Below are 21,295 nucleotides of genomic sequence, written 5' to 3'. Positions count from 1 at the left end.
CTTCCTGATTTCAAAACATGCTATAAAGCCAGAGTAATTAAAAGAGCCAGGTAGTGGTATAGACGTGTAGATGAATGGAATAGAATTGAGAGCCCAGAAATAAATCCATACATCTAGCATCAACTGATTTTTGACAAGGATGCTAAGTCCATTTGATGGGGGAAGAGTCTCTTTAATAAATGGGTGCAGGAAAAATTGGATTTCCACATGCAGAAGAATGATTCAGGATCCAAGCCTCACACCATACACAAAAATCAGTTCAGAATGGGTCAAGGACCTAAACGTGAAAACTAAAGCCATAAAATTCTCAGAAGAAAATGTAGGGGTGAGGCCATGGGACCTGGTTTTAAATGAAGGACTCTCAGCTATGGCAACAAAAGCATGAGCAGCAAAAGACAAAATAGATAAATGGGACCTCATAAAAATACTTTTAGTCATCAAAAGACTATCAAAAAAATGAAAGGACAACCTACAGATTGGGAGAAAATTTTAGGAAACCATATATCTGACATGGGTCTAATATCCAGAATATATAAAATACTTCTACAACTTAACAATAAAAAGACAACTCAATGAAAAAATGGGCAATGGACTTGAACAGACATTTCACCAAACAGGATATTGAAATGACCAACAAACACAGGAAAAGATGCTCAGTGTCATTAGCCATTGGGGAGATGGAAATTAAAACCACAAGGAGATTCCATCCTGCCGCCATTAGATGGCAGTGATCAAATAAGTAGGTATTGGCAAGGGTGTGGAGAAACTAAAACCCCTATCTGTTGAGAGTGGGAATGCAAAATAGTGCAGCCACTGTGGAAAACAGTTTGGCAGTTCCTCAAAGGTTGTGTATAGGTCTATAACCCAAAACCAAACCAAACCCAGTGCCGTTGAGTCGATTCCGACTCATAGCGACCCTATAGGACAGAGTAGAACTGCCCGATAGAGCTTCCAAGGAGCGCTTGGTGGATTTGAACTGCCAACCCTTTGGTTTGCAGCTGTAGCACTTAACCACAATGCCACCAGGGTTTCCATATAGGTCTATATGACCCAGCAATTCCAATACTAAGTATATACCCAGCAGCGAAAGCAGGAACACAAACATAAACCTGTATGCGAATGTTACATTGCAGCACTTTTCACAATAGCCAAAATGTGAAAACAACTGAAATGTCCATCAGCAGGTGGATGGATAAAGAATATGTGGTATATAATACAATGAGATACTCCCCTGCCATGAAGAGAAATGAAAACTTGATGCACGCCACAGTACTGATGAACCTTGAAAACATCATGCTGAGTGAAATAAGCCAGTCACAAAAGGACAAATACTATATGATCTCACTTACATGAAATAAGCAAATATATAAAAAACCAAAAACCAAACCCAGTGCTGTCGAGTCGATTCTGACTCATAGCTACCCTATGTATAGGAAGTATATACCCAGCAAATATATAGAAACCAAAAATTATTAGTGGCTACCAGGGATGGGAGGGAGGGAGAAAGGGGGAATTTTTGCTTAGGGAGCATTGAGTTTATGTTAATGGGGATGGAATAATTTGGAAAAAGAGGAAGAATGGCTGCACAACTTGAAGAATATCATCAACATCGTTGAATAATACGTGTAGAAATTGTTGAATTGGTTTGTTTTGTTGTGTATATTTTCACCACAATAATAAAAAAGGAAAATTAAAAAAATATTCATACAGATTACTCTAGGTGGACAAGTGAATGGTTTTTGCTTGTTTCTCATGCTTTGAATAAAGCTGTGTGAATTAGGTTTAGACATGAGAAAAAATTTATTGCAAGTAGTACTGTGTGAAGTTAGTTGTAAAATTCGTATTTTGGCAGATTCAGTGATTTAGCCCCTGATCATGGCACTCTATACCTACCCCGGTATTAGCTAGTGAAATCTTTTAAAGAATTCTCTAACTCTTTTTGTCCTTCTAGTGTCACTTTCTAGTGTGTTTCAGGATCAAGAGCCTTCACTTACACCTTCACAGATTCTCTTTCTAAACATCGTCCTACTCAGTCTTCTACTTGAACCTCTTTTTTTTTTTTTTAGAACTCCCTAAATACTTGTTTCTTTCCCACCCCCTGCATCTTGGCTGCTGCTTCCTGGTTTGTCTGCCTTTGATACCATGTCAGACCATCTCATAGCCTGGTATTTGTTAAGCCAGGAACTACCTCTGTTTGCAGAACAGCGCTGGGTGGTGGTGTGCCGGTGGGCAGGGCAGACTGGAGCTCACGTCACAGCTAGGGTAGGCCTTGGCCGAGCTAGAAAGGGGCTTGGGTCTCTATACAAAGTCACCAAACAGTGGCTTTGGATGGTCATTGGGGTTAGGATTGGGCTGTGCTGGAAAAACATGTGTCCAGGCTGCAAGGAGTGATGAAGATGAAGAGTTAGGGTGGTATAGAGATAGGGTGAGGTTTCAACTTAAGACACGGAGGGAGAACAGGTCAGCTACAAACAGAAGGAGCTGCACAGTGACTTCCACTGTGTTCCAGATTTGAAACCAGAAGTATTTATAACAATGCAGCTGACTTGAGTTTCTTTAACGAAATTTTAAAAGCAGATTTTAGAAAGACTCATGAAGGCTCAGTATCAGAATTAACTATGACTTGGCTCATAATAAAGCCAAGTTAGTTATTTTCCTATGTTCCAGGCCTGGCTAGTCCAAGTCTGACTGTCCTCTCTCAACAAGGCTCTATTCAAATCATCACAAATCTTTTCCTGTCACCTCAAAGCACGTTGGCAGAGGGCCAGGAATGTCATCCTCTTTTAGAAAACACGCTATATCATTGGAGGGATTACTTTCAGCTGGAGTGTTCGTTTCATAGGATTTGATTTTAAAGTGCAGAATACTTAAAAATACATGTTTTACTTCTTTTGTTTGAGATGAGGCTTTTAAGGTGTAATAGACACCACAATAAAAGTTAGCATGATTTTCATTGTCAATAAAAAAGGTATTTATACAAAGTGCTGCTTTTTCCTAAGAAGCACTTGCGTACAGCATTGCTTAGCAACATACAAATCAGCTTTGACACCTTTTTCATCTTTAATATTCAGGTTCAAATCAAGTCTTTCCAGTGATGGGACAGATTGTGTCTTTCAAACTGAGGAAGTGAAAGGTGTCACTTTGTAATTTTAATCTCATAGCTTGGCAGTAGCATCAGAGTTTTCATTTTATAACTTATTTTGGAATTGAGAGTTTTTTCAATGTTTCTGCCTATTCTTCCTTTATGTTTTTTATTCCTGCAGGGCCTTTGTTTTATTTTTAAGCTTTTATTATATAAAATTTATTTGCCATTTCAACCATTTTTTTAAAATAATTTTTATTGTGCTTTAAGTGAAAGTTTACAAATCAAGTCAATCTCTCACACAAAAACCCATATTTTTAGTGAAAGTTTACAAATCAAGTCAGTCTCTCACACAAAAACCCATATACACCTTGCTACACACTCCCAATTACTCTCCCCCTAATGAGACAGCCCGCTCTCTCCCTCCACTCTCTCTCTTTTCGTGTCCATTTCCCCAGCTTCTAACCCCCTCCACCCTCTCATCTCCCCTGCAGGCAGGAGATGCCAACATAGTCTCAAGTGTCCACCTGGTCCAGGAAGCTCACTCCTCACCAGCATCCCTCTCATATCATATCTCATATCATAATTTGTTTATCCATTCATCCGTTGATGGGCACCTAGGTTGTTTGCATCTTTTTGCTATTGTAAACAGTGCTGCAATGAACATGGGTGTGTATATATCTGTTCGTGTAAAGGCTTTTATTTCTCTAGGATGTATTCCAAGGAGTGGGGTTGCTGGATCATATGGTAGTTGTAATTCTAGCTGTTTAAGGAAGTGCCAGATCGATTTCCAAAGTGGTTGTACCATTTTAGTCTCCCTACAACCTCTCCAACATTTATTATTTTGTGTTTTTTGGATGAATGCTAGCTGTGTTGGAGTGAGATGGTATCTCATTTTAGTTTTGATTTGCATTTTTCTAACGGCTAATGATCATGAACATTTCCTCATGTATCTTTTAGCTGCCTGAATGTCTTCTTTGGTGAAGTGCCTGTTCGTATCCCTTGCCCATTTTTTAATTGGATTATTCATCTTTTTGTTGTTGAGTTTTTGCAGTATCTTATTCGACTCAATGGCAGTGGGTTTTTTTTTTTTTTTAATAGATTTTAGAGATTAGACACTGATCAGATTTGTTGTAGCCAATTTTTTTCCCCCAGTCTGTAGGTAATCTTTAGGTGAAGTCTTTGGATGCACATAAGGGTTTGATTTTTAGGAGCTTCCAGTTATCTACTTTGTCTTCTGGTGTTTGTGCATTGTTGCTAATGTTTTGTATAGTGTTTATGCCATGCATTAAGGCTCCTAGTGTTGTCCCTATTTTTTTCATGATCTTTATCATTTTAGATTTTATATTTAGTTCTTTGACTCATTTTGAGCTAGTTTTTGTGCATGGTGTGTGGTATGGGTCTTGTTTCATTTTTTTAAAATAACTTTTATTGTGGTTTAGGTGAAAGTTTACCAGTCAAGTCAGCCTCTCACACAAAAACCCATATATGCCTTGCTACACACTCCCAATTACTCTCCCCCTAATGAGACAGCCCTCTCTCTCCCTCCATTCTCTCTTTTCATGTCCATTTCCCCAGCTTCCAACCCCCTCCACCCTCTCATCTCCCCTCCAGGCAGGAGATGCCAACATAGTCTCAAGTGTCCACCTGATCCAAGAAGCTTGCTCCTCACCAGCATCCCTCTCCACCTGTGTCCAGTCCAATCCATGTCTGAAGAGTTGGCTTTGGGAATGGTTCCTGTCCTGGGCCAACAGAAGGTCTGGGGGCCATGACCATGGGGGTCCTTCCAGTCTAAGTCAGACCATTAAGTCTGGCCATATGAGAATTTGGGGTCTGCATCCTACTGCTTTCCTGTTCCCTCAGGGGTTCTCTTTTGCGTTCCCTGTCAGGGCAGTCATCGGTTGTAGCCGAGCACCATCTAGTTCTTCTGGTCTCAGGATGATGTAGTCTCTGGTTCATGTGGCCCTTTCTGTCTCTTGGGCTCGTAATCGCCTTGTGTCCTTGGTGTTCTTCATTCTCCTTTGATCCAGGTGGGTTGAGACCAATTGATGCATCTTAGATGGCTGCTTCCTAGCATTTAAGACCCCAGACGCCGCTCTTCAAAGTGGGATGCAGAATGTTTTCTTAATAGATCTTATTATGCCAGTTGACTTAGATGTCCCTTGAAACCATGGTCCCCAGACCCCTGCCCCTGCTACGCTGGCCTTTGAAACATTCAGTTTGTTCAGGAAACGTCTTTGCTTTTGGTTTAGTCGAGTTATGCTGACCTCCTCTGTATTGTGTGCTGTCTTTCCCTTCACCTGAGGTAGTTCTTATCTACTATCTAATTAGTGAATGCCTCTCTCCCACCCTCCCTCCCTCCCCCCTCTTGTAACCACAAAAGAATGTTTTCTTGTCAGTTTAAACTATTTCTCAAGTTCTTATAATAGTGGTCTTATACAATGTTTGTCCTTTTGTAACTAATTTCACTCAGCATAATGCCTTCCAGGTTCCTCCATGTTATGAAATGTTTCACAGATTCCTCACTGTTCTTTTCGATGCGTAGTATTCCATTGTGTGAATATACCATAATTTATTTATCCATTCATCCGTTAATGGGCACCTTGGTTCCTTCCATGTTTTTGCTATTGTAAACAGTGCTGCAGTAAACATGGGTGTGCATATATCTGTTCGTGTAAAGGCCCTTATTTCTCTAGGATATATTCCAAGGAGTGGGATTGTTGGATCGTATGGTAGTTCTATTTCTAGCTTTTTAAAGAAAAGAATAAGGAAGCACCAAATCGATTTCCAAGGTGGTGGTACCATTTTACATTCCCACCAGCAGTGTATAAGTGCTCCAATCTCTCCACAGCCTCTCCAACATTTATTACTTTGTGTTTTTTGGATTAATGCCAGCCTTGTTGGAGTGAGATGAAATCTCATTGTAGTTTTGATCTGCATTTCTCTAATGGCTAGTGATTGTGAACATTTCCTCATATATCCGTTAGCTACATTTCAACCATTTTTATGTGTACGTTAATTACTTTTACTATGTTGTGCAATTACCACCATTATTTACTTTCAAAATATTTTCATCACCCTTAACAGAAACTTGGAAACCCTGGTGGCGTAGTGATTAAGTACTACGGCTGCTAACCAAAAGGTCGGCAGTTTGAATCTACCAGGCGCTCCATGGAAACTCTAAGGGGCAGTTCTACTCTGTCCTATAGGGTCACTACAAGTTGGAAGTGTCTTGATGGCAACGGGTTGGGTTGGGTTGGGTTTGGTGTAACAGAAACTCGGTACCCCTTAAGCAATACATCTCCATTTTATTTTTGGGATCCCATCTAAAAATTCTTTAGTGAGGCACGCAGGACCTGTCATCTACTTCTCTCAGAGGCTCTGCTTCAGCCAAATCAAATGACCCCAGTTTCCCAAAAATGCTGTGTTCTTTGATACCAGTATTTCTTCAGTCACTGGGAATACTCTTTGCTGGTGTAGTCCTGCTCATCTTCCCAGACACTTCAGGATTCTTGGGGAACTTTTCTCTGATTCCTTCAGTTTGAGTTAGGCGCCCCTTCTCCTAGGATCCTGTACAGATCTTGGATTTCAGTTATTTACTTTCTCGAGCTAAACTGGGAACTTTTTGGATGAACATGGATTGTCTTTTATGTATATATTCCTATCCTTCCCATGTGTTTCATTAATCTGAATTTCTCAGCATTTGTGACAGCTGAATCTCCTCTCCCCCTCAAATAGTGAGTTCTTTATTACTAGAGGAGTCCTGGGTGGTGCAAACAATTAACACGCTCAACTGCTAATTAAAGGTTGGAGGCTCAAGTCCACCCAGAGGCACCTCGAAAGAAAGGCCTGCCAATCTACTTTTGAAAATCAGCCAATGAAAAGCCTGTGGAGCACTTGTTCTATCCTTGATGCACATGGGATCTCCATGAGTTGGAATCAACTTAACAGCAACTAGTTGGTTTCATTTGTTACTGGAAGTTCTGACCAGAGACCCAACACATTCATTTATGAGTTTAACAATTATTTTTGAACTGCTTATTCTGTTTCAAGGACTATGCTATTTGTTTACTAATATTTAGAGGCATTAAGAGTCAAGCATCAGATTAGGGGTTTTGCTAGATATAGCATTAAGTAGGCAGCCTGGAGATGGGACAAATTAAAGCAAGGATTTTTGAAGACACAAAAGAGAGGCCATTCCATGGTTTTATAAAGGTTTACACAAAGGAAGGAAATGTTAAGGAGAGTTTGTTTTGAATACATATTTTTGCAGCTGGTATTGAAAAATGTGACTCAGTGGTTATGCTAACTCAACAATGTACACATGCTAAGCTCAGAAAACACTTCTCTATGGTCTGCTTCCAGAAAGTATCTTCTGCCATGATAGAAGGCACATAGATCCTGCTACACCCCTAATGAATTGGTATGTGTAGATTTCTGGAATTTTTATTTTATTTAATATTTAAAAACTTATTAGATTTTTTTTTAATTTAGTCTCTTTATAAAAATACTGGAAGGTTCTTAAGATAAATAAAGCTAGTATCAACTTTAAAACAATGCCAGAAGTAGTAAGTTAGTTTTATATGTGGACAACTTAGCTTATATGTAGAGCTTCTGTACTGGCTGTGTAGAAATTTTATCAAAGCTATTTATTTTCCTCTTTAGCTTTATGTGGAAACTACTGAAAAATGGGCAAAGACTAAAAGAAAAAATACCTCTTATTTGGAATTAGAGTAGGATACTCTATAATAAAAACGTCTCCCAACAGCCATTCCCACCCATGCTGTTAATATTTTGGCACTTATTCTACTGACTTCTAAATTGTTGTTGTTGTTAGGTGCTGTCAAGTCGGTTCTGACTCATAGTGACCCTGTGTACGACAGAATGAAATACTACACAGTCCTGTACCATCCTCAAAATTGTTGTTAGGGTTGAGCACATCATTGCAGCCATTGTGGCAATCCATTTCATTGAGGGTCTTCCTCTTTTTCACTGACCCTCTACCTTACCAAGTACGGTGCCTTCTCCAGGGACTGATCCCTCCTGATAACAGGTCCAAAGTACGCAAGACAAAGTCCTGCCATCCTCGCTTCCAAGGAGCATTCTGGCTGAACTTCTTCCAAGACAGATTTTTTCATTCTTCTGGCAGTCCATGGAATATTTAGTATTCTTTTCCAGTACCATAATTCAAAGGCATCAATTCTTCTTATATCTTCCTTATTCATTGTCCGGCTTTCACAAGGATAAGGGACGATTGAAAATACCATGGCTTGGGTCAGGCACACCTCAGTCCTAAGTGACATCTTTGCTTTTTGCTACTTTAAAGTGTCTTTTGCAGCATACTTGTCCAATTCAAGACATCGTCTGATTTCTTGACTGCTCCTTCCATGGGTGTTGATTGTGGATTCAAGTTAAATGAAATCCTTGACAACTTCAGTCTTTTCTCCATTTATTGGTCCAGTTGTGAGGATTTTTGTTTTCTTTATGTTGAGATGCAGTCTGTACTGAAGGCTGTAGTCTTTGATCTTCATCAGTAAGTGCTTCAAGTCCTCTTCACTTTCATCAAGGAAGGTTGTGTTATCTGCATATCGTAGATTGTTAATGTGTCACCTCCAGTCCTCATGCCACGTTCTTCATATAGTCCAGCTTCTTGGACATTTGCTCAGCATACAGATTGAATACGTATGGTGAAAGGATACAACCCTGATGCATTCCTTTCCTCACTTTATAACACGTGGTATCCCCTTGTTCTGTTCGAACGACTGTCTCTTGGTCTGTGGTTCTTCATGAGCACAATTAAGTGTTCTGAGAGTCTCATCCTTTGTAGTGTTATCCATAGTTTGTTATGATCCACGTAGTCGAATGCCTTTGCATAGTCAATAAAACACAGGTAAACATCTTTCTGCTATTCTCTGTTTTTAGGCATGATCCATCTGACATCAGCAATGATATTCCTTGTTCAATGTCTTCTTCTGAATCTACTTGAATTTCTGGCAGTTTCATATGTATGTACTGCTGTAACCACTTTTGAATGATTTTCAGCATAATTTTACTTGTGTGTGATATTAATATTTTTCAATAATTTCTGCATTCTGTGGGATCACTTTTCTTTGGAATGGGCACAAATATGGATCTCTTCCAGTTGGCTGGCCAGGCAGCTATTCTCCAAATTTCTTGGCATAGATGAATGAGCACCTCCAGTGCTGCATCTGTTTGTTGGAACACCTCGATTGGTATTCTGTCAGTTCCTGGAGAATTATTTTTCACCAGTGGCTTCAGTGCAGCTTGGACCTCTTCCTTTAGTACCATCGGTTCTTGATCATATGCTACCTCCTGAAATGGTTGGACATCGATCAGTTCTTTTTGGTACACTGACTGTATGTTTTCCTTCCATCTTCTTTTGATTCTTCCCGCATTGTTTAATATTTTCCCTGTAGAATCCTTCAGTATTGCAACTCGAGGCTTGAATTTTTTCTTCAGTTCTTTCAGCTTGAGAAACGCCAAGACTGTTCTTCCCTTTTCTAACTCCAAGCCTTTGCACATTTCATTATAATTACTTTGTTTTCTTGAGCCACCCTTTGAAATCTTCTGTTCGGCTTTTACGTCATCATTTCTTCCTTTCATTCTGGCTACTTTTTGTTCAAGAGCAAGTATCAGAGTCTCTGGTGACATCCACTTTGTTTGATGCGAGAGATGAATTCCTATTCTGGGGACCTAGTGATACAGTTTATGGAGGCACTCTTGTATTTGTTGGTTTCCCCTCTGTTTTAACTAGGGCTTTGAACCAGTTCATTCCTGTTCGAACCCCTGCTGAGAATTTGCATTTCTAACAAGTTCCCTGCTGAGAATTTGCATTTCTACCTCAGATATACTAAATCAGAATCTATATTTTAATAAGATCTCAGATGATTCTTATGTATAACTTCCTGGGAACTTGTTAGAAATGCAAATTCTCAGCAAGCAACTTGTTGGAAATGCCATTTCTCAGCAGGGGCTCAAGCTGGAATGAGCTGGCTTGAAGCCCTGGTTTTAACCTGAGTTTTTTTTTTTTTTGCCATATGGAACCTTTGAGACAAAGTGTCATTTGATTTGCCTGTTGCTTCAAAAAAACAAATCTATGTTCTTATGGTGGTCTTTCCTTAATAATGCTGTTCTTTCATCATGTGCTAATATTCCTCATGATGTACCATAATATTTTTAGTTTAATTCTATTCAGTACAGTGTAGTTTAGAATAGATTTCAAGGTATTTTGTGTGGTAATTTATCTTAAAAGAAATGCATGAAGGTGACTCCATCAATAAAAATTAAAGCCCCAGATTGTCATTTGCTTACATATTTAAAATTTTCTTTTAACATTGGAAAACAGCTGTAACTTTGTCTTATTAAATAAAAGAAAGCTTATAGATGAACTTCAAGCACATTTTCTTTTCCTAAAGGAATGTCAGATCAGACTATAAGGTTTGCTTTTAGATAATAAGAGTGGGTTTCTAAAGTTATTTGTTCAGGAACTTTCATAGTGACACATACAGTTAGGTGTTTAATACCTTTTAAGTTAACATCCCTGTCCAGCCCAAGTTCTTTCATCTATGTCTTTAAGTCCAATTCACTCCACTTCTTTTCACAAACCAAGCCCATTTCTATTGAGCTGATTCTGACTCGTAGCAAACATATAAGGCAGAGTGGACCTGCCCCATAGGATTTCCAGGGCACTTACTGATGAAGATCAAAGACTACAGCCTTCAGTGTGGATTGCACCTCAACATAAAGAAAACAAAAAACCTCACAACTGGACCAACAAACAACATCATGATAAATTGAGAAAAGGTTGAAATTTCTCAAGGACTTCATTTTACTTGGATCCACGATCAATGCCCATGGAAGCAGCAGTCAAGAAATCAAATGATGTTTTGCATTGGACAAATCTGCTGCAAAAGACCTCATTAAAATGTTAAGCAGCAAAAATGTCACTTTTAGGACTCATGTGTGCCTGACCCAAGCCATGGTATTTTCAATCGCCTAATGTGCTTGTGAAAGCTGGACAATGAATGAGGAAGACCTGAGAAGAACTGACACCTTTGAATTATGGTATTGGCGAAGAATATTGAATATACATACCATGGGCTGCCAGAAGAAGGAATAAATCTGTTTCGGAAGAAGTACAGTCAGAGTGCTCCTTGTTAGTGATAATGGCGAGACTTTGTCTCATGTACTTTGGACATGTTATCAGGAAGGACCAGTCCCTAGAGAGGGACATCATGCTTGGTAAATTAGAGGATCAGTGAAAAAGAGGAAGACTTTTAACCAGATGTATTGCCACAGTGGCTACAATGATGGGTTCGAGCATAACAACAATTGTGAGAGTGACACAGGACCAGGCAGTGTTTCATTCTGTTGTACATAGGATCGCTATGATTTGGAACCAAATTGACAGCACCTAACATCAACAACAACAATCTTTACAGAAGCAGATGGCCGGTCTTTCTCCTGTGGAACAGCTGGTGGGTTGGAACCGTGAACCTTTCTGTTAGCAGCCAAACACTTAATCACTGTGCCAGGGCTCCTTTTTTCACAGACATACCGAATTGCTATTTGAGAAATACCGTACAGATTTCAAATTCACGCTTAAAGGGCAAATGGACTCACAGTCTTTATTGCTCTGGAATTTTTTCTAAGCATCTGAGAACCCCAGTGGTCAACCCATGGATGGGTATACAGGTATATATTGGAAGGTGGCTATTTGTTCTTAATATAGAATTTTGAAACAATTTATTTTGGCTTTTAGAAAATGACTTTATTTTTTAGTATTCTAAGATTTCATAATCCTTTCAGTCTGATTTGCAAATGTTTTCCTGTTAATCTTTGAGGACAGCTCGTTTTAAAGATTATTTTGTTTTCTTTCCTTTTTACAGAAAACAAGCATCATTGTGGGTCCAAGGAGACATTTTCCGATCAAAACTGAAAAATAGACCATCCAGTGAAGGAAGTATTAATAAAATTCTTTCTAGCTTGGATGACATGTCTATTAGTGGAAACTTATCTAAAATACAAAACATGGAGAGATTTGGAGAGGTGAGTTTTTCCCAGGAAGGTTTTCATATCTCCTTAGACTAAATAATGGTTAAGAGCTATGGCTGCTAACCAAAAGGTCAGCAGTTTGAATATACCAGGAGCTCCTTGGAAGCTATATTGGGCAGTTCTACTCTGTCCTATGGGGTTGCTGTAAGTTGGAATTGACTCCATGGTGATGAGTTTTAGACTAACATTCTACGTTTCTTTCTTTTTTTTTTCCTACTGTACTTTAGATGAAGGTATAGAGAGCAAATTAGTTTCTCATTAAACAATTAATACACATATTGTTTTGTGACATTAGTTGCCAACCCCACGACACGTCAGCACTCTCCCTTTCTTGACCTTAGATTCCCAATTACCAGCTTTCCTGTCCCCTCCTGCCTTCTTGTCCTTGCCCCTGAGCTGTTGTGCCCCTTTAGTCTTATTTTGTTTTGTGTGCTCGACTAATCTTTGGCTGAAGGGTGAACCTCAGGACTGACTTCAGTACTGAGTTTAAGGTTTTACTCTACGTTTCTTTGTTCTCTGAGGAGCTGAGAGTACCAAATTTTTAGGCTTGGAGTCATCCACATATAAAGTGAGAATCAGAGCAAAGAAAGCAATTACCCTTAAAAAGAAGAATCTCTAATGTAAGGAGTATAATTATAAAGGAGGCTATTCTGGGTTAGAGAGTATTTACAGAAAGGAAATAGAAAGCAAGCTTTTCAGTTGAAAATTGAAACAGATATCAAGAAGAAAAATTTTGATGTGACAGTTAAACAGTAAATCACAAGTGGTACTTTGAAAGCCTCAAATTCATTCTGACTTCTAAAGTAAGTCTAGGGTTGAAAACATAATTAGGGACTTTTTTTTTTCAAACTCGAGATTCTGCTATAAGCAAGCAAACCACTTTTAAACCCCTGACATACATTGTCTGGCTTAATCTTTATAACTACCTGATGAGTTGGGTAATGTGATCTCCATTTTACAGACAAGGAAAATGAGTATCCAGAGACATTCTAAACTCTGTGTTAGAAACGAGAATCAATCCACGTCTGTCTGATTCCAAACCTGTTTTTTCAATTATATGCCACTGCTTCTAGATAAAATTAGAAACCACAGGCATTTTTTGGAGCTATAAGCAACCTCGGAATCATTTATTCTAGTTACCTTCTTGTACAGTTAGGAAACTGGGTCCCAGAAAATTTGTTTGGTTGTGGGGCCAGCTTGAGAATTGGGCACCCAACTCCTAGTTTAGCTCTTTACAACATACTGTAGCTGAGGTGATGCTAAGTACCTGGTTTATATGTATTTTGATGTTCTGGTCCTGTTTTGGTAAGAGCCAAAAAGCTGTTAAAAATATTTAAGCAGCAAGGGTAGATTTATATTAGACAGCTACCTGTTAGCTCTGACAAAGGCTTTGAATAAACACTGTGGCCCAGGCTTAGCCCATCAGGAATCCAAAATGGAAGAAACGTGGAGTAGCTTTCTTAGGTGAGTGGTTAGGATCCCAAACAAGTTTCCTTGGCAAGAGAGATAACCAGAGTGCCTGAAGAGTTTTCTTCTAAAGAGAAACCCATTGCCACTGAGTCGATCCTGACTCATTGCAACTCTATGTGACAGAGTAGAACTGCTCCATAAGGTTCCCAAGGCTGTAAATCTTTACAGGAACAGGTTGCCACATCTTTCTCCCACTTAGCAGCTGGTGGGTTTGAACCACTGGCCTTTTGTTTAGCAAATGCTTAACCACTGCTCCACCAAGGCTCCTCTCTGAAAACAAAGGAACCAGTTTTTAAGTCCTGCGGTATGTTCTCTAGGATAGCCACTGGTGAAGTGGCTAAGTTTCCTTGTTTGAGTCATCTGTTCAGATGAAATGTAAACCTTAGCCAAGGTCATGTTGATGTTCAGAGCCTTGGTTGACTTTTTCTTGTCTCTGTGTTGCAGTCTGACCTATTAAAAGCAAACCAAAAGGATGTAAACTAACATTTCAGTGTGATAATATAGTTAAGCAAGAGCATTTTTTTTTTTTTCTTGCTCTGGTCAGCATTTTCTTCCAAGTTGAGTTCAAATAAGTAGGACTTTGAATTATGACTTCTGAAAAGACAAACATGACATTTATCTCTCTATCTGAGAAACATATTTAGCTTGCAGGAACATAATGCTCTCTGTATGGTAATCTATATTAAATTAACATCTGGTAGTTAGAACATTTCATTCTTGTGGTTTTTTTAGACCCAATTTATTGAATTTAAAAATAATTAACATTTATCAGTGGAAGGGTGAGGAATGCACTATGATTGAATTAATGTAAGTCACTTTTAAATATGAGCATATATTCAGATGTGGGACAGTGTCTCTTCTCTTCTATTCCCCACACCCCGTAAAATAATTGTTTTAGCTCTAGCCATTCAGAAGTGCTATCATTTCCGAAATGAGAGGGCAGAAAGGATAGAACCCAGAAATGTCGGAGAATGGTGGTATGATTAATATTTTATGCAAAGGCATGTATTTGGCTTTTGGACCATTTTATTGCTGAGTGATGTTTTGTGCAAGTAACTCTTCCAAGCCCTTTCTGGCCACACTTATCTGGTACCAGCTCTGGAACATTCCATGAACATGGGAGGTTACTTCACTTAGAAGTGAACTTAATAAAGTTAAGTGATTTCTTTATTCTTATGAATTGCAAGTAGGAAAATAAGTTGAAATTGCTGCTGGTTTTTTTTTTTTTCATACTCACGATTATGGAGTTTATTAGGGAAGTAAGAGTTACAATTCAGGCTCAGGAACACTCAGGATCCAGTTCTTCCTTGAGGATGGCCTCTTTCCAACTGTGCTCACAGGCACGTCTCTCCCTGGCCCTAGGCCTCTTCTGAAAGGCGCTCAGGTTTCTCACTCCATGGGCGGGTAAGCCCACCATGCAGTCTCCCGCTGCTGGGTCTGTGCTGCCGGGTCTCTTCTGCCGCTGCATCTCACTGTCTTCAGTGTTACAGCTTGAACTCTCTTTCTCTATGTCTGTCTCTCTCTGTCTTGGTCTCCTGCTTCCAGGAGCCTCTTTGCTGCTGAAATTTTAATGCGTTTCTTTTTATACCGATGTTGGAGGTAGGAGGCCACGAAAATTCTGGATTTAATTTAGTTTGTACATAAAGACAGTGCAAAGAAGTGATATTTCACAAGGGGCTACATTAATTTTTTTGGTCTGTTTAAATAAAGTCAAATTGAAAGCAATTCAGTCTGACGTGACTTAATCAGATTGAAATACTGAATTATCTGTTTTGGTTTTTAGGCTTACAGAAATTTGTCTTTGAATGGTTATTACGAAACTCTGTTGTTACCTGACTTGGAGAAATCCAATATATGGTTCATCAGTGCTCAGGAGTGTGCAAAAGGAAAATAACCAAAAGCATAAATGACCGGAATGGTGCAGGCCATAGTGGGATGGACATGGCTGTGGCACTAATGAGTTTACTTGGCCACTTACACTGCTGAGAGATCTTTAAGAAATAGAGGCTTTACCTTTACTGAGCTGGTGTTCAGTGCAGGGCTAGGCACTGTGAAGTATACAGGACCCATCCTGCGGGTCTGGGTTAGGCTGCCCACTCTCTGCTCCTGTTGTGCCCTGTACTTTTCCTCCAAGGATCTTTATCTCTCCTTCGCCACTAGTTGATAACCTCCATAAAGACAGGGGTCTACAACTGCCTCTCCTGTGACTCTCTTCCAAGCCTGCAAAAAACCAAACCAAACCCACTGCCGTTGAGTCGATTCTGACTTATAGCAATCCTGTAGGACAGAGTAGAACTGCCCCATAGAGTTTCCAAAGAGCGCCTGGTGGATTCAAACTGTGAACGATTTGGTTAGCAGCTGTAGCACCTAACCACTACACCACCAGGTTTTCCCCCAAGCCCACAGAGCCCTAATAAATTTTGTCTGAATGAAGAAGGCTTACAGTTTTATACAAAACAAAACATGAAATAGTTAATAATCCAAGCTATACAAAGGCCACCTAGGGACCTATACAAGGGTAGCATATGCTCAGATTAAAAAATAATTCTATCGATAAGTGCTCATTTTGAAATTTAGGAGCCCAAGGGTCCATTTGGATTGGGGTTATACATAAAGGCATTAAGAAGATGGGATTTAAAGCACCTTACTTATGGTGCAGATATTTAAGGAGTTAAATGAGAAGCTTAAGGTGCAATGGCAGTGACCTAAATAGCACCCAGTATGTGCTGTGCACTGTTCTAAGCACTTTACATGGATTAATCCTTTTAATCCTTACAGTGGCATATGAAATGGATACTGTCACCATGCCCATTTTACAGATGGCAAAACTGAGGGAGAGAAAGTTAACCCACCTGCTCAAAGTCACCAGAAAGTAAGTGGTGGAGCTGGCATTTGAACACAGGGACTCTTGCTCCAGAGTCTGTGCACTCTGCCACCCCACTGAGGCCTCCCATCTGCTGCCTCTCTGAGGTCTTCATTTGACTTGAGTACATCATGTACAGTCATTTTGAGCATAACCTTACCCAGCCCATCCTAATAAATTTCTCCCAGAATTGCAACTGTGTTTTTTTCCTCTTCTTACTCTGGGCCAATAGACCAATATTAGCACCCCAATCAGTAGATATTCTTGACTTAGAGATATTAATTAGACACAGGTGCTGCTAATGTTCAGCTGAGTTCACATAAATTGACAGTCAAGAATGTAGTGCTTTAATTACATCGTTGAAATATTGTGATTTATAAGATCCTTTGCTTTGAACGTCAAGTACTCACGGGCAGGGTGCATCTTAGAAAAATCTTTGAAGTATAAATTAATCTCTAAGGCCCTACTTTGAAGCACCATTCTTTTCCTATTTACTAACGGAGGTATTTGAGTTTTAATCTGAACACTGCTGAGATACAATGGGGAGAGTCTGTTAAACACGGGAGTGACAGTACTCAGATTCATGGTTTGGAGACATCACTCAGGCTGTGGTGTGGAAGATGTGCTGAGGAGGTGTGGAGCTGGGGTGCAAGGCCAGGGAGCTGGTGATGGAGTCCAGGGGATGAAGGCCTGAACCAAGGCAGAGGCAGTAAGGAAGGAGAGAAGACAGATTTGAGAGGCTCTGAAATCTAGACTTTCTATTGATCTGAAGCAGCTTATTACGAAAATGGAAACCCTGGTGGTATAGTGGTTAAGTGCTATGACTCCAACCAAAAGGTTGGCGGTTCGAATCCACCAGGTGCTCCTTGGAAACTCTATGGGGCAGTTCTACTCTGTCCTATAGGGTCGCTATGAGTCAGAATTGACTCGACGGCAACAGGGTATTATGAACATGGCATATTTGCCTTTCCCCAACTTTTATATCTCATAGGTTCAACATCTGAGGGCTGAAAAGACATTTAGATATGCCCTAAGTATCACCTTCCCTAGCCAGATCATTTAAATTGGCTAAAATTCCATTTTCAGCCTCATCTTCCAACCCTTTGACTTCTAGTTTTACTTGTTTCTATTTCAGTCTCTCCTTTGATAACATCTTTTTATTATAGCTTTGCCATGTTTATTCTCTAATGTGCTATATTTTATCTAATAGATCTTTTCTTAATGGCACACCCCACAGCCATTTCAGTAGCTTACACTGCCACCATTTTATCGATGTGTTGGTCAGTAATTACTTTATCCAACTGAATTATATGGACACAATTTAATTTATTTTGGTTTTCATCTTGTCTGTATATAGAGAACAACTGATAGAATGAAGTAAATCTTCATACTTTACCCTATTATTTATTGTTTAACTAGGACATCATCTGTAGGCAAATGTTTCTTTGAAAACAACATTATTTTAGTTTCCTGTTTTCCCTGCCTTTATGTAGGGGAGGCTGGTATCCCAATGAAAGACATTAATACTCAGACCCTCTTAAGTCAGCAGGGAGTCTGAGAGCAGACCCCTTCTTTGGGGAGCAAAAATATTAGGGTCTTCCCTGGAGTATGTTTCTTACCTTTGTTCCCTGGTAGTCATGTGGCTTTGTTTCTTTCCAGCAGATTCCAGGGATTCTGTTTCTCCTTGACTAGCTCAGAGCAAGAGAGGGTCTGTACTGGGCCTCTGTGGTGGAGAGGGGGTAGGGAGGCCCAGGATTAAGTTCTCCATATTTGTCGTTTACGAACGTGTTCGTCAGTCATCATGAGGAATGAATTTGGAATAAAGAATGAGACCTAACAGCACCTGATTATACAAGCCTTTAAACTGACCCGGATCCATCAATTCATGGGATTGATAACACCCCATGATATATGTGAACTGCGTTCTCTAATATCTGGCTCACCCCCTTCTTGCCTGCCCACCACAGGCTCTTTGTTGTTGTTGTGTGCTCTGGAGTTGATTCTGACCTGATGATGGGTTTCAACTGCTGCCAACCTTTCTCAATTAGCAGTGAACGCTTAACCATTGTGCCACCAGGGCCCGTTCCCAGGTTCTTAAACCCCAAACCAAACCCATTGCCATCAAGTTGATTTTGACTCATAGCGACCCTATAGGACAGAGTAGAACTGCCCCATAGAGATTCCAAGGAGTGCCTGGTGGATTCAAACTGCCAACTTTGATTAACAGCTGTAGGTCTTAACCACTAAGTCACCTGGGTTTCCCACAGGCTCTTAGGACCTGATGTATGTTATGTTGAGGTTGTTAGGTGCTGTCGAGTTAATTTTTGATGAATAGCAACCCAGTGTGACAGAGTAGAGCTGCTCCATAGCATTTTCTAGGCTGTAATCATTACGGGAGCAGAGCCCTAAGTCTTTCTCCCAAGAAGCCACAGGGTGTGTTTAAAGGTATGTGTTATAACCCACCCATTGCCATTGAGTCGATTCTCAGTGACCCAGTAAGTGGGTCAGAGTAGAACAGCCCCATAGGGTTTCCAAGGCTATAATCTTTATGAAAGCAGACTATCACATCTCTCTCCCAAAGGCAGCTGGTGAGTTCGAACAGCCAACCTGTATCTTTAGAAAAGGCATTGTCTCCCTCTTCAGAAGTTGAGATCTGGGACTTTATATGTAATGTTTTTCTTTGAGAGAGTAAAGATGCTTAAGTAAAAATTGTTAAATTTGGTTAGGCACATGGGTGTTTGCTACAGTTTTTTTTTTTTTTTTTTTTTTTAGCGCATGTTTGAAATGCATCATAATGAAAAAAAAAAAGATTTCACCTCTAAGATTCTCAGTGTAGCAGGGGACAGATACATGTATAAGTAAATATGATGGAAAATAATACTTTTTTTCATTTGACTCTATATCTTCTTAAAAATTTATTTTCATTTGTCTTAACGTAATGCATGACCACAGCTTAAAAAAATCAGAAAGTGTTGAATTCTTATAATAAAAAATATCAGCCCCTCGTCCCATTCTTCTCTATTCCCAGAGCACTCCTTTTACGCTTGACTGTAGGTTGAATTTAGAATTCTAGCTTGAGGGTCAGTTTTCCTCAGAATTTTGAAGGCTTTTCAGAACACAAAGATCCTCTTCATCGAAAGGACAGACAAGCTTCCCTGGCTTTCAAGTACCCACAAAGGCACTCAGGTGAAAATGAAAAAAAAAAAAGAAACTGCCCTGATTGGAGTGAGAATCCTGTCAGGTCCTTCAAGAAGCTCTCTTTGCCTATTGCTTGTGGGTTTGTATACTTCCTTGCCCCCCAACCCATCCTACCTGTGTATTCTGGAGACGCTGGCTGTGTGCTGATTCTTCCATCACATACAGGCAACTCAGCTTGTTGGGTGCTTACTGGAGTTAGGTGACGTGAAGCTCACCTTCTCAGGTATACCATCCCCCTTGCAAACCTAGGCCTTCCTGAATTCTATTCTTAGACTTCCTTGGGTGGTAATGAGCTTCTTACTCTGGGATCGTGCAGACAGAAATGAATGATATAATCAATTTCCAGAGACTTTCCAGAGGGTTGGCTCATGGCCCTAAGAGAACCCTTTGGCTTTGTCATGATCCTGTGACCATTGACCCTTTCAGAGATCTTGGCCTGCGTCACTCAGACTCATTCTTTAAGGGAGTGCCTCATCTAGGAAGCTTTCAACCTCATTTCTTCTCCTTTCCTCCTAGCTGGAAAGTATGTGCTTCCGAAATATTTATGCCTCTCTCACCTCAAACTCTGTACTACCACATTATTTTAGAAGTGTCTATTGAAAAAAAAAAATTTTTTTTTTAATTGAAATGTTAGGAAACCCTGGTGGCATAGTGGTTAAGTGCTACAGCTGCTGACCAAAGGGTCAGCAGTTCGAATCCACCAGGCGCTCCTTGGAAACTCTGTGGGGCAGTTCTACTCTGTCCTGTAGGGTGGCTATGAGTCAGAATCAACTCGACAGCACTGGGTTTGGTTTGGTGGTATTGAAATGTCTACCATCCCTACTGAAGAGAGGGATTATGTTTTATTCGTCTTTGTCTGTCCTGTCCTTAGGGTAGTTCTGGCACAATATAGCTATTCATTGAAATGAATAAATGAGATAATGAGTAAATAAGAGAGACTGTGTGATTGCATGCTGATTGACTATATTGGGACATTCACTCTGCTGTGTGTGTGTGTGTGTTTTTTTTTTTTAACTCAGATCAGTAATAGTGAGGTAGCCTTTTTACCCACAACATGCCCACTGTGACTATGGAATCCAGCCTAGTTCATATGAAGAGAAGAAATGCCTTGACCCAGGAATGGTTATCAGAAATGACTAGAATGTGATCAGAGGAAGTACACTTAGTATATTCTTCATCAAATAAAAGGTCTACCTTTATGGCTGAAAGGGATTTTACTAAATCCAAGCCCTTCGATTTTTTAAATGAGGAAACAGACAAAATACAGCCTTTACTGGTGCTATTGCTAGTGCTATGGCACAGGTTTTAGAAAGAGTGTTGCATCTGGGGACGAGAAATATGATTTTAAAATCATGGCTCTGCCATTGAGCATTTAGGGAGTTTGGGCAACATCCTTAACTTCCATGCGCACCTCCCTTTTTTCCTCAATAGATTAAGGAGAATAATGGCCTCCCCACAGGGTCGTTGTAGGGATTAAATGTGAATGGCATGCAAAAAGACCTAGCATGGCACTCAGTTTTTCTTTTTAAGCTCTAAGATTTATTTTACTAGGAAACACACTTTCCAAATTTGTGAGCATAGTCCTTTAACTCCTTCTGGAAGGGTCT

The 21,295-nt window shown here is 39.9% G+C and overlaps 1 protein-coding gene across 4 annotated transcripts in view; it reads left to right on the top strand.

Moving 5' to 3' along the window:
- CDC14A (cell division cycle 14A) overlaps positions 1–21,295 on the top strand; it is a 187,008-nt gene that overhangs the window by 142,819 nt on the left and 22,894 nt on the right. For all 4 annotated transcript variants that reach the window (XM_049880249.1, XM_049880250.1, XM_049880248.1 and 1 more), the window contains one exon: positions 11,992–12,151. In XM_049880249.1, the coding sequence (XP_049736206.1) occupies positions 11,992–12,151 (160 nt within the window). The remainder of the gene's footprint in view (positions 1–11,991; positions 12,152–21,295) is intronic.

Source organism: Elephas maximus, chromosome 3, assembly GCF_024166365.1.
Source record: "Elephas maximus indicus isolate mEleMax1 chromosome 3, mEleMax1 primary haplotype, whole genome shotgun sequence".
NCBI classification, from domain to species: domain Eukaryota; kingdom Metazoa; phylum Chordata; class Mammalia; order Proboscidea; family Elephantidae; genus Elephas; species Elephas maximus.
The sequence above is the reverse complement of the archived record's forward strand: the minus strand, read 5'-3'. Positions and strand labels throughout refer to the sequence as shown.